This window comes from Heloderma suspectum, chromosome Z (genome assembly GCF_057233095.1).
Source record: "Heloderma suspectum isolate Gila_16-S chromosome Z, 16-S_ref, whole genome shotgun sequence".
In the NCBI taxonomy this organism is placed as follows: Eukaryota; Metazoa; Chordata; class Lepidosauria; order Squamata; family Helodermatidae; genus Heloderma; species Heloderma suspectum.
In genome coordinates this window covers 8721287-8734646 of record NC_139476.1, presented here as the reverse complement: position 1 = coordinate 8734646, position 13360 = coordinate 8721287, and the positions used below count along the sequence as shown (strand labels likewise).

General features: G+C 46.3%; 1 protein-coding gene across 1 annotated transcript in view; it reads right to left on the bottom strand.

Annotated features, from left to right (window-relative positions):
* The window catches only part of UNC13A (unc-13 homolog A), a 189837-nt gene that overhangs the window by 55145 nt on the left and 121332 nt on the right, over nt 1–13360 (bottom strand). Inside the window, exons 25-30 of the mRNA XM_084825659.1 lie at nt 12579–12713; nt 9070–9203; nt 8058–8143; nt 3167–3293; nt 1075–1171; nt 129–272 (exon numbers count right to left, since the gene is read on the bottom strand). Coding sequence (XP_084681785.1) covers nt 129–272; nt 1075–1171; nt 3167–3293; nt 8058–8143; nt 9070–9203; nt 12579–12713 — 723 coding nt within the window. The remainder of the gene's footprint in view (nt 1–128; nt 273–1074; nt 1172–3166; nt 3294–8057; nt 8144–9069; nt 9204–12578; nt 12714–13360) is intronic.

Below are 13360 nucleotides of genomic sequence, written 5' to 3'. Positions count from 1 at the left end.
GGTGATCTAGGTTACAGATGCCCCCCCCCATTCCTTGTCCTGTTGCTGGATGAAGTTTGGTATCACTGGCAAGACAGCAATCAAAGCCACATAGCAGCAGTGGGAATGTGAACAGGGCACCTCCTTACCTTGGCAAACCTGCGCATGTAGTGGCCCACAATTTGTGGATCAGGGCACTCCAACTTCTTGATGATTTCAAAGCTCTGGTTGAGTTGGGAGAAGACATCAACCACGGAGCAGGAGAAGAGGGCATGCTCTGATGTTTGCTGGAACTGGAGGGAAGCACAGAGAGGTTGAATGAGAAAGTAAATTCCTACAGGTGGAACCCTTCTCATTTGCCCACCTCTCACAGGTGGGCAAATGAGGAGGCCCTTCTCATTTGCCCACCCATGAGAGCAGTTCGGTGAGTGAGAGGGCCTTCTCTCCAGTGGCCCCGCACCTTTGGAACAAGTTGCCATCAGAGGTCCACCATGCTCCGTCATTGCAGGCTTTTAAGAAGGCCTTGAAAATCTATTATTTTACCGTGGCCTTCTCTTGATATGACTGCTGTTGTTGCTGGTTTTATTGTCGTCTTTTATTGTTGCCTTTTTGCTAGTTTATTGTGTTTATGTTTTTATTGTTTAATGCCTCCAGCAACACCAGACAGGCCGCTTAACAAGATCAGCCTCAGATGGCCTTCTCCCTGTCCCATCAGCCAGGACAGCTAGGCTGGTGAGGATGAGGGAGAGGGACTTCTCTGTGATGGCCCCCACTCTGGAACTCCCTCCCTAGGGAACTCCGCCATGCCCCCTCTTTAATGAGCTTCCACCACGCATTAAAAACGTGGTTGTTCAGGCAGGCATTTCGGGTGGGTTAGGGTAATTTTAGAAATGTGATGTTTTTAATGTAGAATTTTATTGTTTTGAACTGTTTTTATTGTTGTACATCGCCCAGAGTGGCTGGGTGGCCAGCCAGATGGGTGATTAATAAATGTAACAAATAAATAAATAAATATCTGCTGTCATGGGGTGGGGAGGGGCCTCCAGTGTCCCACCCCAGTCCTGAGGCTGTCCCTTTTCCAGCTTGATACGTCACCCCATCCTTCTTGTCCCGTTCCAATGCTCCATGTAAGAAATCCCGCGAGACTTCCTCGTTCTCATCCAGCCACTGTATAACGAAAGGCTCAAACCATCTGGAAGATTGAAAGAAGGAAAAAAGAAAGACTGAAGCCAAGAAAACTGTCTCAGCTTTAAATCACAAACACAGCTGGCATAGGAGAACTGGGAAGTGGGGATTAGAGCTGTGCTGAAATCTGTCTTCCAATTTCCCGAAGGTTGTCTGCCCCCATGAAAGAGGCTTCCATTTTTCTGCCTCATTCCTACGGATGGATGGACTCTCCACCATCTGGTTTCGCTGAGCCGTCACCACCATTCGCTCCCCCCTGGACCCGCTCACTGAGCCTCCACACTCATCCAGTCCCACTTGCCAAGCAGCCACATGGCCGGCAAGTGGGTCCAGCTGCTGCCCATCCTCTTAGCGAACTGCCATTTTGCATAAAAATGGTGGCTTGGTGATTTCCAGGAATTGAATGTTGCATAAATGGCAGCTGTAAAGGGGCCATTTACATAACATTGCAGCTGTGAATGGACCATTTATGTTGTGTCAGTGGTCCTTTATGGCCGCCATTTATGTAACATTAGATTTATGGAAATCCCTGAGCTGCCATTTTTATGGAAAATGGTGGCTCGCTAAGAGGACAGGCGGCTGCCAGACCCGTTTGACGGGTGTGCAGCTGATCGGTGAGTGGGTCCAGGGGAGCAAGCAGGGGGGAGCCCGCTGGACTTCACCCCCTTCCCGGACTCTCGTGCCATCCCTACTCATGCCTTAGAATTTCCTTTGAATTTCTTGTGTCCGTGTTTTTGAACTTGCCGTATCATTGCAAGGTGGCTGAGTGTGGTGTGTGCGTCTGTGTATTTTCGTTTCTGTTGCACATGCCTCCATGCTCTGCAGCTTCCCTTGCTGCATGTGCTTCCTGATCTGAAAAAGCTCCATAGGAGGAATTACTTCAAGACAGCTTCTTTTGGGCTTTAACTGGTGTGGAAAGCCGGGGAGGCTACAGACCGCCGGAGAGATGATTGCGTAATGAAAGGCAGGACACTCACACACGCCATTCGACAACCTCATAATTAAGGTAAGAACCCCACCCACAAGAATTTCTCTGACATTTTCTTTTTCCTCTAAATTATTTTTCAGTCACAATTCCCCTACCCCCCATCAAATTGAATCAGAGTGATCAGAATAAAATTTCAACACAGCACTAGAAGGGATACTGCTGAAACCCTCCACTTTCACTTGTACTTTGGAGTACTGAATCAGCAGGTCTGGTTTCTGGATTAGGAATCCTCTATTATTTGCTTTATTTTAATTTTTTTAATAGCGTGCTGTGTGTGTCTCATTGCCCACAGCTAGCAGTTCATTTCTTTCTCTTCTTTTCCCATTTACAGACATGTCTTCATAAAACCCTAGAAAAAGCAACCTTGTAGTGATAGCTGGATAATAGGAACAGCTCCGCATGCTTCCAGACACCAGGAGGTGATAGAGAATACATTGCATCAACAGTGGTTTGTCCTGTTCATCCCCCTTGTTGTCTGATCAGTTCCTTTCTCCAGCTCCCCTCCCCTTCTTCTTCCTTCTCCTCTTGCCTCTGCAACAAGCGCCATGTGGTCTCTTTCCAGAAAGGAAGAAAATAACTGTTATCTCATGCCTTCGCTTCCTTACTCTCACACACGCAACTTTACGGGGTGCTTGTACTTAAACAGTGTTAGATAGCCTTCTCTGATGATGTGTTAAAAGCACTAATAAAAGAACTTGATTTGAATTTCTTCTAAACCGGCACTAGCCTTCATTTATTGCCTCTAACACTAAATGCTGTGTTGCCACTCTTTCTCTATGTAAGGCAACTCTGCTGTAAGTGACACCAGACTTTCCAACAGTGATCTGCTCATGTTTCCAGTTCCAAACGCTGCACAGAACAAAATTCTGAAACAGTACAGTAACAGTAATTCAGTCCTACCTACTTGGAAGCAGGTGACGTTGGGAAAGGTTTTTCTCAAGGTCAGCTCTGGATTTGTAAGAGATTTTGTTTCAGGTCTAGGCTTAAGCATGGGGAGGCACACTTGGGACTTACGCGGGATATTCGGGGACACGGCTCTTGAACAAAGGGAGATCCGTGACATATTCATTATACAGCCACTTCACCTTAAAGTGCAGGTTCATATAGTCGGCGCTCTTGCACAGCCGATGCTTGTCATGCTCTGAAGAGTAAGGGGAGGGGAGACAGAGAGAGAGAGAGAGGAGAGGGAAAAAATGGGAGATCTTTTTTGAGGGACGAACCACCTTGCAGGAGGATTTGGGGGACTCAAAATGGAGTCTGCTTTGGTCTAGTCCTTGGTGTCACGTTTAGACAGATGTGGTTTTTTTTTTTTTTGCAGTTTCTGGTAAGCAGCAGGGTCAGGTAGTTGCTGATATGCACGTGCATTCAAAAGCCCACCGACCAAGGCCTAGTGGCGCTGTCCTCTTAGCTGTTCATTGGCACCAGGTTGGGCAAAGTCAGAAACAGCTCACACTGTCCAAGCTCCATGTCATATGAGATCCAGGTTATTGCAGGGGTTGGACCTGGGAGACCTGGATTCGATTCCCCACTTGCCCTAAAGCATAATAATTAAGTAACAAAATAACTGAGCCACTTACACACACACACACACACACACACACACTCACACACTCACTCCACTTAGCTCAAAGGTTGTTGTGAGGATTAAATAAGGGTGCAGAACGGGCATGTTCATGACCCTGAGCTCCTTGGGAGGAGGAAAGGGTCGGGTAGAAAGATGAGAATATATACTGTGCTCTGGAATCCAGGGTCAAGGAGGAACTCTGCTGTGTCTTTTTGTGGTGTACACCAGTCACCCATCTCCTGTTCCTCCTCCACCTCCTAGATAGCTGAGAAGCCCTCTAGGCCATGTAGCTAATTTTGACAAGCACTGCCTAGAAATCCAAATGAATGAACCACAGACTTGGAACTGACCCTTTAGCCTAGGATATAGAATCCCACCTGCTGTTCAATGCAGGAATCCACTTTAGAGCATCCCTGACAGTTGGTTGTTCAGTCTCTGCTTGAATACCTCCAATGACAGAAAGCTCACCACCTCCTTAGACTGTTGGTCCTATTGACATTTGGTGATGGTTTGCACAATCACCACAGGCCATCGTGGCTTATTTAAACCACGGGGGTGTGGTGCATGCTGGGCGACTTTTGCATATTCAAGCTCCAACCGTGGCTTGCCGTGTTGTGTGGACCCAGCAAGGGTGGGTTGCTGGTACGGTTAACAACTGTAAAATAGTCAAGGGGTTGCGGGTGGTTTGTTAACCACGCCAAACAACACACCCTTGCCAGGTTCACATGACATGAAAAGCTTCAGTCCCAGCTTGAATATGCAAAAAGGCTGCCTGCATGTGCCACTAAGCCCCAGGGGTTAATTAACCCACCATGGCTTAGCATGATGTGAGAACAGGCCTATTGTCTGACTGCTCTGACAATTGGAAAGTTTTTCCTGATGTTCAGCTGAAACCTGCCTTCCTGTAACAGTATAGCTTAATATCGTTATTTCATGTCCTACAGTCTTGGATGATAGAGAACAGGTTACGGCCCTCTTCTGTGTGACAACCCTTGAGGTACTTGAAAAGTGCTATTTTCAAGCCCCCCCCCCCCAGTCCTCACTTCTTAAGGCTAAACATACCAGGTTCCATCAGTCTTTCTTCATAAAAGTTAGTTTCTAGTCCTGTGATCATCTTTGTTGTTCAGAACAGAATACAGTATTTGAGGTGAGGACTCACCAGTGCAGAGCAGAGTGGAACTATCCCTTCCTGTGATTTTGAAATTATACTTCTATTAATGCAGCTTAAAATTGCATTTGCCTTTTTTGCAGCCACATCACACTGCTGACTCATATTCATCTTGTGATATACAACTCCAAGATCCTTTTCACATGTAATATTGGCAAGCCACGTGTCCCCATCATAAACCCGGGCATTTGATTTCTTTTTCCTGAATGAACTTTGCACTTGTCCCTATCAAATTCTGTCCAGTTTTCTAACCTATCAAGATGATTTTGAATTTAATTTCTGTCTTCTAAGGTTTTGGCTATCCCATCCAATTTTGTGTTATCTGCAAATTTGATAAGGATTCCCCCCCCCACACTTCCTTCAAGTGATCAATAAAAATATTGAAGAGGACGGGACCAGGACCAAGCCGTGTGGCACCCTACTTAATGCCTCCCTCCAATTAGATGAGGAACCACTGACATACACGCTGAGTATTTTTCTCCAGCCAGCTTTGGATCCACCTAGTAGTAGCATCATCCAGCCCACACTTAACTAGAAATCAGAATATCATGGGGCACTGAAGTCAAGATATATACAGCTTCATCACATGGAGCTTTTATCCTGAGATTGAGATGACTCCTTCACGGAAGTTTGCAGGCTCTTTAAATGATGCCGTGAACCTCCAGGGCGTCTCCTGCACTAAAAGACCTTTGATCCATTTTTAAATAGATCGCAGATCATTACCCTGTTGTGTTCCGCTTGAGTTCCCTCTGTGAAAAGAGGAAAAGCGGCAAGAAGAGGAGCGAGATCAATGAAAGATAATGGAAGACTCAGATGCGGGGAGAAGGAGGGGGAGAGGGGTGGGGGGAAAGGAAGCATGTGAAAAAGGGAGCCATTGTGATCCTGCATTTAAAATGGAAGCAGAAAGCCCCGTTTTACATGCAGGATTTTAGGCTGGTGGTGCAGAAATGCCCATTATGTTCACAGCATTTCCATGATCTATTAATGAAGATACCCGATCGAAAAATGAAATAAGATTGGTCTGGCAGGACTTGTTCTTGAAAAAGCTATGGTGGCTTTCAGTGATCACTGCATTAGCGTCAAGGTTCCTACAGACCGAGTGCTTTATAATCTGCTCTAGAATGTTCCCTGGTGTTGATGTCAGACTGACTGGTCTATAATTCTTGGATTTTCCTTTTTACCGTTTTTGAAGATAGAAACGACATTTGCCCTCCTCCAGTACTTCACCGGAAGAATGAATGAAAGCTTAGGGATGTGTCTGAAATGCTTCTCATCCAAATTTCTCTACAGAATTGGGTGTTTCAGACTACCTCATCTATCTTGTATCCAAAGTGGAGATGATGGATTAGAAATTCTCAGTGGTTTATTTCCAGCCTTTGTACAAAACACCATTCATGTGCAGTTTGCTACAGCTTTCAGTTCCTTCATTTGTGTCCTTTCCCACTTCTACACATTGGCAAAAAGACAGCCGAAATGGAATACTGACGTAGGTGAACGCAAGGCTGAATCAAAGTTCCTTGTTGTGTGACATTTTAACCACGTCTAGGAGCGCACGTGCACACTGGTAAAACAGCACACAAAAAGAATCATACACAGCAGTACATAAAGACTGCTGTTTTGCAGTGTTTTATCAATGCTCATTAAATGCCCTCCCCCATGTGCACATCAGTAGAACACTGCACAAAAACAATCTTGATGCAAGCATATATACAGTCACATTAAGGTTGCTTTTTTGCAGGGTTTTCTCAATGCACTGATCATTTCAAGCAGGGAGGGATGCAAATGGACTAAAACATGGGTGAGCAAACTTCAGGCTTACCAGATCTAATTTGATTTTTTTTTAATTAGAACCATCAACCAAAGCCAGGTACAAAATACATACAGTTGAAATTAAAGAAGAGGGTGCCTGTGAGCACACTGCCTTTGTGTTCATTACCAGAACTCCGCTGAGCTAACAGTACTTGCATGCAAAAGTCTACCACTCCTGGTTCATCCATCGCCCTCTCCACAAGCTTTGTTCACTTCAGCAGTCTAATTTAGGTGCCAAATGTTTTGTTGTTGTTATTGTTAAATAACTGGGAGTCAGATACTGTTGTTGATCTACGGCAAATCACTCAGAGAAATGTCAGTAGCTCTTGATCGACCTTTTACTCACCCCTGGACTAAAGAAAATGAAAATTGCAGCAAGCTGTGAACGCGCTGATTCTAAAATCAAGTCTAGGTATTCCCGGAAGCCCTGTTCAGGTGTTCACCTGAACACAGGTGGCATGAAAGTGTGCAGGGCCAGGGGTGTGCATGCAAGCCCCTACGTCCCCACGTATGTGGGCTTCTCTACAGACATTCATCCCAGAGTGCAGGACACGGAATAATGGGCTCAAGTTACAGGAAGCCAGATTCCGGCTGAACATCAGGAAAAACTTCCCGACTGTCAGAGCAATATGACAATGGAACCCATGACCTGGGGAGGCGGTGGGCTCTCCCACACTGGAGGCCTTCAAGACGAGGCTGGACAGCCACCTGTCAGGGATGCTCTGACTTGGATTCCTGCATTGAGCAGGGGGTTGGACTTGATGGCCTTGTAGGCCCCTTCCATCCCTACCATTCTATGATTCTATGATTTGCACGCTGAGCGCAAAGATTCCCAGTTACACTTCTAAACACATTCAGCTGAATGCTGAGGAGCCTGCAACCTGAGAGCAGGGCTCGCACGCATGTCCTCATCCCCTACACACTTTTAGCTGACCTGTGTTCAGCCAAACCGGGCACTGGTTAAACTGGATTTCAGGAACACGGTGCAGAGCGGCTCAGAGACATAAATAAACAAAGGAACTGAATGAGGGAAAGTGGATACGTTCAGGAAGTTAGGAAGTGTTGAGGAAGCTCAGAGAGCTTCGGCTATTGGGTGGTATAGAAATGAAATAAATAAATAAATAAATAAATAAATAAATAAAGAAAGAAAGAAAGAAAGAAAGAAAGAAGGAAGTTTCACGCTTGTGCAGTGGGATTCCAGAATATACTCAGCTTGGGGCATATGTCTTGTGACTTTTCAATTTCTGTCCGAGGGGATCAGAAGTGCAGGGAAACCACTGATAAAGGGAGAAGTCACTCCAACGTGCAACAGATCCATAAGACCAGGCAGCATAGCAGTTCCATGAGACTCTGGGGAGACTCACCTTCCATTGCATACTTCATGTCCTGAGCAAAAAGGTTCCACATCACCTCAGCGCTGATCTTTCCAACATTCAGCTCTTGAGGGAACCTGGTAAGAAGGAAGAGACAAAATTAGATTTCCTTGGGATGAAGATGGTTTGAGGTGTCTCTACATCAGCAAAAACTCCGCAAAACCCCCTTATCCTTACCAGGCTTTCTGCTTTCCGTTTCTCTGAGGGATTAGGAGGGGCTCCTTTACACTGCAGACACGTGGTTTGAATTGAGAGAGTGCCTCCCTCCCTCCCTGGCCTGTGTGCAAAGGAGCTGGGTGTGGGGAGCCTAGTTTTTGTCACTTGTGCTGTACTGTTTCCTTACAGCCCCCAGGAAAGCTACAACTTACTTCAGAGTAGACGTAAGACTGTGCTGTAAGTCTGCAATCCTGGGCATACTTACTTGGGAGTAAGCCCCATTGGAGTCAATGGGACTTACTTCTGAGTGGACATAAATTCATGCTGTAAGTCTGCAAGCCTCTGCACACTTACTTGGGAGTAAGCCCCATTGAACTTAATGAGGTATTCTGACTCAACAGAGGATATTGATTCTGAGCGTGGTGGTGTTGGGGATCAGATCAGTCTCCCTTCATTGCAGGGAGGCATCTTACCATCTTCTCCCTCTGATTGAGAAATCTGCTCAAGCATTTATATGGCAGACAGGTGGTCTGAATCGAAGAAAGTCCTTCCTCGGCAAGTTCAGAGCACTACGCCGGCATTTCACACTGCTGATATCCCGTGTTGTTGTTTAAATATTCCAGCTTACCTCTGATCTTTTTGAAAGCAGGAGACATCCTGGAGGTTGATAGCATTGTGTAAAGGACCTGCAAACTTCGGTGAGTGGCCTGTCACAAGCGTGCAATAAACTGCTGGTGCAGAGACACCCTTTGTGTCTTAATGCAAAATTTGGCGAGACAACTGAATTCTCCTCAGGACCAGAAACTCCCCCCCACCCCCTTTCCAGTCACCCCCATTGCATACTTACTGGTTGAGGCAGGGTGTGTATGAGTTCTTATCTTCCTCAATGATCGACACTATCAAGGTGATAAGTTTGGACCAAAAATCCAAGTTTTTGATGCTAGGGCCTTGCTCCTCTGGTGGGAGTTCACCCTTCTTAGTCTAGGAAACCCAATGGGAAAGAGGTATTAGACTAAGAAACTCATTGGTATGACTCCTCCATTATTTCCTGACATCTCCTTGTGGAAACTGGTGGCACCCAGGGCAGATGTGAAGTTGTCATGTGCCTAAAGATCAGAGCATATAACTCCGATCTCGTTTCAACTTCATCGCTTAGTTATGTCACATTTCCCTTGGGCGCCCACTTTCCCGATGCACTCACACACACAAATAGAGAGGCTTCAGTCTCAGGCCTTTAATTCATTATCAACAGGTTCATGACAGATGCAAATCCTCCCAGACTCTCAGACTACAAAGGAATGCCTCCAAGGGACTCAAATGGGAACAGCAACGTTGCCTGCAGTTTGACGTGAGGCTTGCTGGCTAGACTAACTTAGGGAGGGATGTCCCGCCCTTCCAGTGAGGCTTCCCTACGTCGCCTCTCACGCATCGCTAACCGGGTCGACCGTCTGAGCTCCACCCCGACGTTTCCCTCTTAGCTCTGCACCGTAGTCTAGCATCTCTTAGGTCACAGCCCTGACTCTCCTCCTCCTCATTCCAGCTTCTCACAGAGGGGGGCAAGGGGTGGGGGGCTTCAGGCCCGGCCATCTGGGAGCTGGTAACCTGACAAGCACGCCTACCCATATCTGAACTGGCTTGGGAAAATGCCTCCCCCAGTTCTGGCTGTTCCTCTTCTGAATCTGAGCTGCTATCTCCCTGCGCTCAGAATCAGTACTGACAAGTTATTTGTTTCTGGGCTCCATTTAAGGTGAAGATGGGAAGCTTCCTTAGGACCGAGTCCAACCATGTTTAGTCTATCTGGCTCAGTGTTGTCTACAATATAGACTCTATACTGGCTGGTTTCTCCAGGGTTTTTCAGACAGGAGCCTTTGCCAACCCTACTTGGACATGTCTGCCCACAAAGCAAATGCTGTCCAACTGAGCTATGATTCCTTCGAAAAGTAAAGCAAGATTTTTGTCCTCATGGTTCTGAATGAAGGGCTGATTTTAAAAGGAACATAGGAAGCTGCCATGTAACAAGTCAACGAGCTTGGTGTTGTCTACAATGACTAGAAGGTCATGACTACAATGACTAGAAGGTCAAACCCTCCAGGGTTCCAGACACGAATGAACCTACATGCAAAGCAGCTGTTCTACCACTGAGCTACAGCCCTTCCCCGTAGTCCTCGCTTCAGCCTTTAAAGCCCAGACAGGGTTCCCTCAAAGGCTGTCTGCTCCCATTTGGACCTGCTCAGGCTTTAAGATTTGCCCTGGGAGTCCTGGTCCCTGCACCATCATCTCAGGCTGTTAGGCAAAATTAGCAAAAGAGACGGTATGTTCTCAGTGGCAGCTGAAGCTCTGGAATACTCTCCCAATGGAGATTTATCAAGCTCTCCTGTACCATCTTTGAGACAGAAACCAAAAGCATTCTGATTTCAACTAGTGCTGTGCCGAAAATCTCTCCCACAATTTTTCCCAACCATTCCCATTCAACCTGATAGAGAAGAAATACCTTTTGAAAAGAAATTCAATGGTGAAGACATTGTGGAGAAATTCTTGTGGGTTGGGTTTGGTTTTCTTGTGCTTACCTTACTTGTGTGTGCAAGTGTCCTGTTTTTCATTGCACAATCGTCTCTCCAGCATCTTATATCTTAGTCTACGTAAATATTTATGTAGACTATTACGGCCAAAATAAATTGGAACGCCAATAGCGTAGCGGGCGCTATTTGCGTTCCCCTTTATTTTCGCTGTAATGGTCTACATAAATATTTACGTAGACTAAGACGGCCAAAAATAAGGAATGCAAATGGTGGCAGCCGTAGCCGCCATTTGCGTACGCGTTTTTTTTTTTTTTTACCCAGAGCCCTCTTCGGCTGGAAATCCGGCTGCGGACGGCTCTGGCCTGGGCCTGGCTGGCTGCTCTGCGGAGCCACCGCGGAGCACAGCCGGCCGGTCGAGGATTCCGGGGGGGGGAGGAGCGGAGCGCCTCCCCCCCCATCGAGGATTCCGGGGGGAGGGACAGAGCGCCCCCCCCACGAAACAGATCCGCAAAATGGTAAGTGACTTTCGTACTTCCCTACATACAGACAGCTTGCAGCTGCGGGGAAACCCACAGCAAACGAAAAACATTGCAGCAAAACGCCTCATTGGAAATCCGCATTTTCTGGGAGAAAACCACGGATGGCTGCAAAGTGGTCAACTTGCAGCCGCCCCAGAGTAAAGGGCTCATATAGATGGGGCTTGTGTGTGTGTGTGTGTGTGTGTGTGTAACTATGCACTCCTCCTTGAGCAACTTTGAAGAAATAAATGTAATAAATAAATGAAATACATTGCTCAGACTAAGGGGTGAATCCAGATTCTGGGGATCCATAGGACATGGTGACATCCCATTGTCTGCTTCGTGTCACCCGAAAAATTCCTGGAAGTATCAAATAACAGGTTGCAGTATTGCCTTCAACTAGCATTCGTGATGTTCAAAAGCAGGTCATGGCAAGCATCTCTTCTTCTAGCAAACTAGCCAAGAAGATATGTATGCATTTATTTATGTATTTCATTTTTATACCCAATTGCCCAATTGGGTATAAAATAGCTCTCTGGGCAGTTCACAGAATTAAAACCACAAAAATACAACAGAAAACACAATATAAAATATAATCGATTAAAACTACAGAATAAAAATACAACCAGAGTAAAACGTAGCAGCAGTGCAGATATTTAAAACGCAATAGCAGATTTAAGACAGCAGAGCTAAAAAATGCTAAAAATGCTGGGGAAAATCAAACAGTCTTCACCGGGTGCTGGGAACGGTACAACATAGGTGCCAGGCAAACCTCTCTAGGGAGTTTGTTCCACAGCCAGGGTGCCACAGCAGAAAAAGCCCTTTTCCTGGTAGCTACCTTCCTCACTTCCTTTGGCAGGGGCTCACAGAGAAGGACCCCAAAAGATGATCTTAGGGTCTGGGCAGGTACATATGGAAGGAGGCGATCCTTCAGCTAACCCGGCCCCAAGCCATTTAGGGCTTTGAATGTTAGTACCAGCACTTTGAATCGGGCCCGGAAAGGGACTGGCAGCTGGTGCAGCTGGGACAGTACTGGTGTAATGTGATCTCATTGGCCAGACCCTATTAACAATCTCGCTGCCCTGTTTTGGACTAGCAGATGTTTCCGGAGCGTTTTCAAAGGTGGCCCCACGTAGAACACATTGCAGTAATCCAGATGAGAGGTGATCAGAACACAGATAACTATAGCTAGGCTATCGCTGTCCAGATAAGGGTGTAGTTGGTATATTGGCCTAAGCTGATATACTGGGGTTTGGCTGTCAGAGTCCCCAGTTCAAGACCCTCCCATGACATGCATGGAAGAGAACAAACCCACTCACTGGGTCAGTCTGGTACTCGCGACTGTAGAGTTCGTGGCAGTTGTTGAAGATGTATTCATAAGTCGAATTGAGACAGGCCTTCACACAATCCTTTACCACCTGACTGGCTCGTGGCGGACTCTGCAACTCCTGGACCTGCACAAGGGTAAAGGACGAAACACAATTATTATGTGCACCAGCCCCACTGTGCCAAATGTGGCACAGTGAAAGGTTTTTATAGGGTAATTGGGTTCAGCTGCTATCCTAGGTTCATTTGCAGAAAACATAATGTGTATTGTGCCTTTACATTTTTGTAATGTGAATAGCAGCTGAACCCAATTACCCTATGAAAGTGGGGCAGAAGGGGGGAAAGATGTCTTGATGGATGGGGAATACCCGTGGGCTGGAAGTTCCCCTTCCCTGCTTTACAGGCACTTTGGGGAATTGCGTATAGGGATGCTGGAGAAATTTGAGACGGATTAAAATGAGTTTGGATTTCATAGAATCTGACCTGCGGAATCTACCGCAGATCATCCCCCTCAGGCCATGTGGAGTCCGTGGACTTTCGGATGGTTTTTTTACTTTCCTGAAATTTATGCATATAAATCCGTAGAAAAATCCGTAACTTTCTGCGAGGAAACGTTGAATGGAATGGGGGACAATACACTAAATGTTACGTACTGAGGTAAATTATCTAAATACTTACGTAAATATTTACGCAATTATTTCTGTATTTTTCTGCATGATGAAAAAAAATTGCATCCGTCTGTGGGCGGATGACGGAACGAAAGGCGCCTGACAAT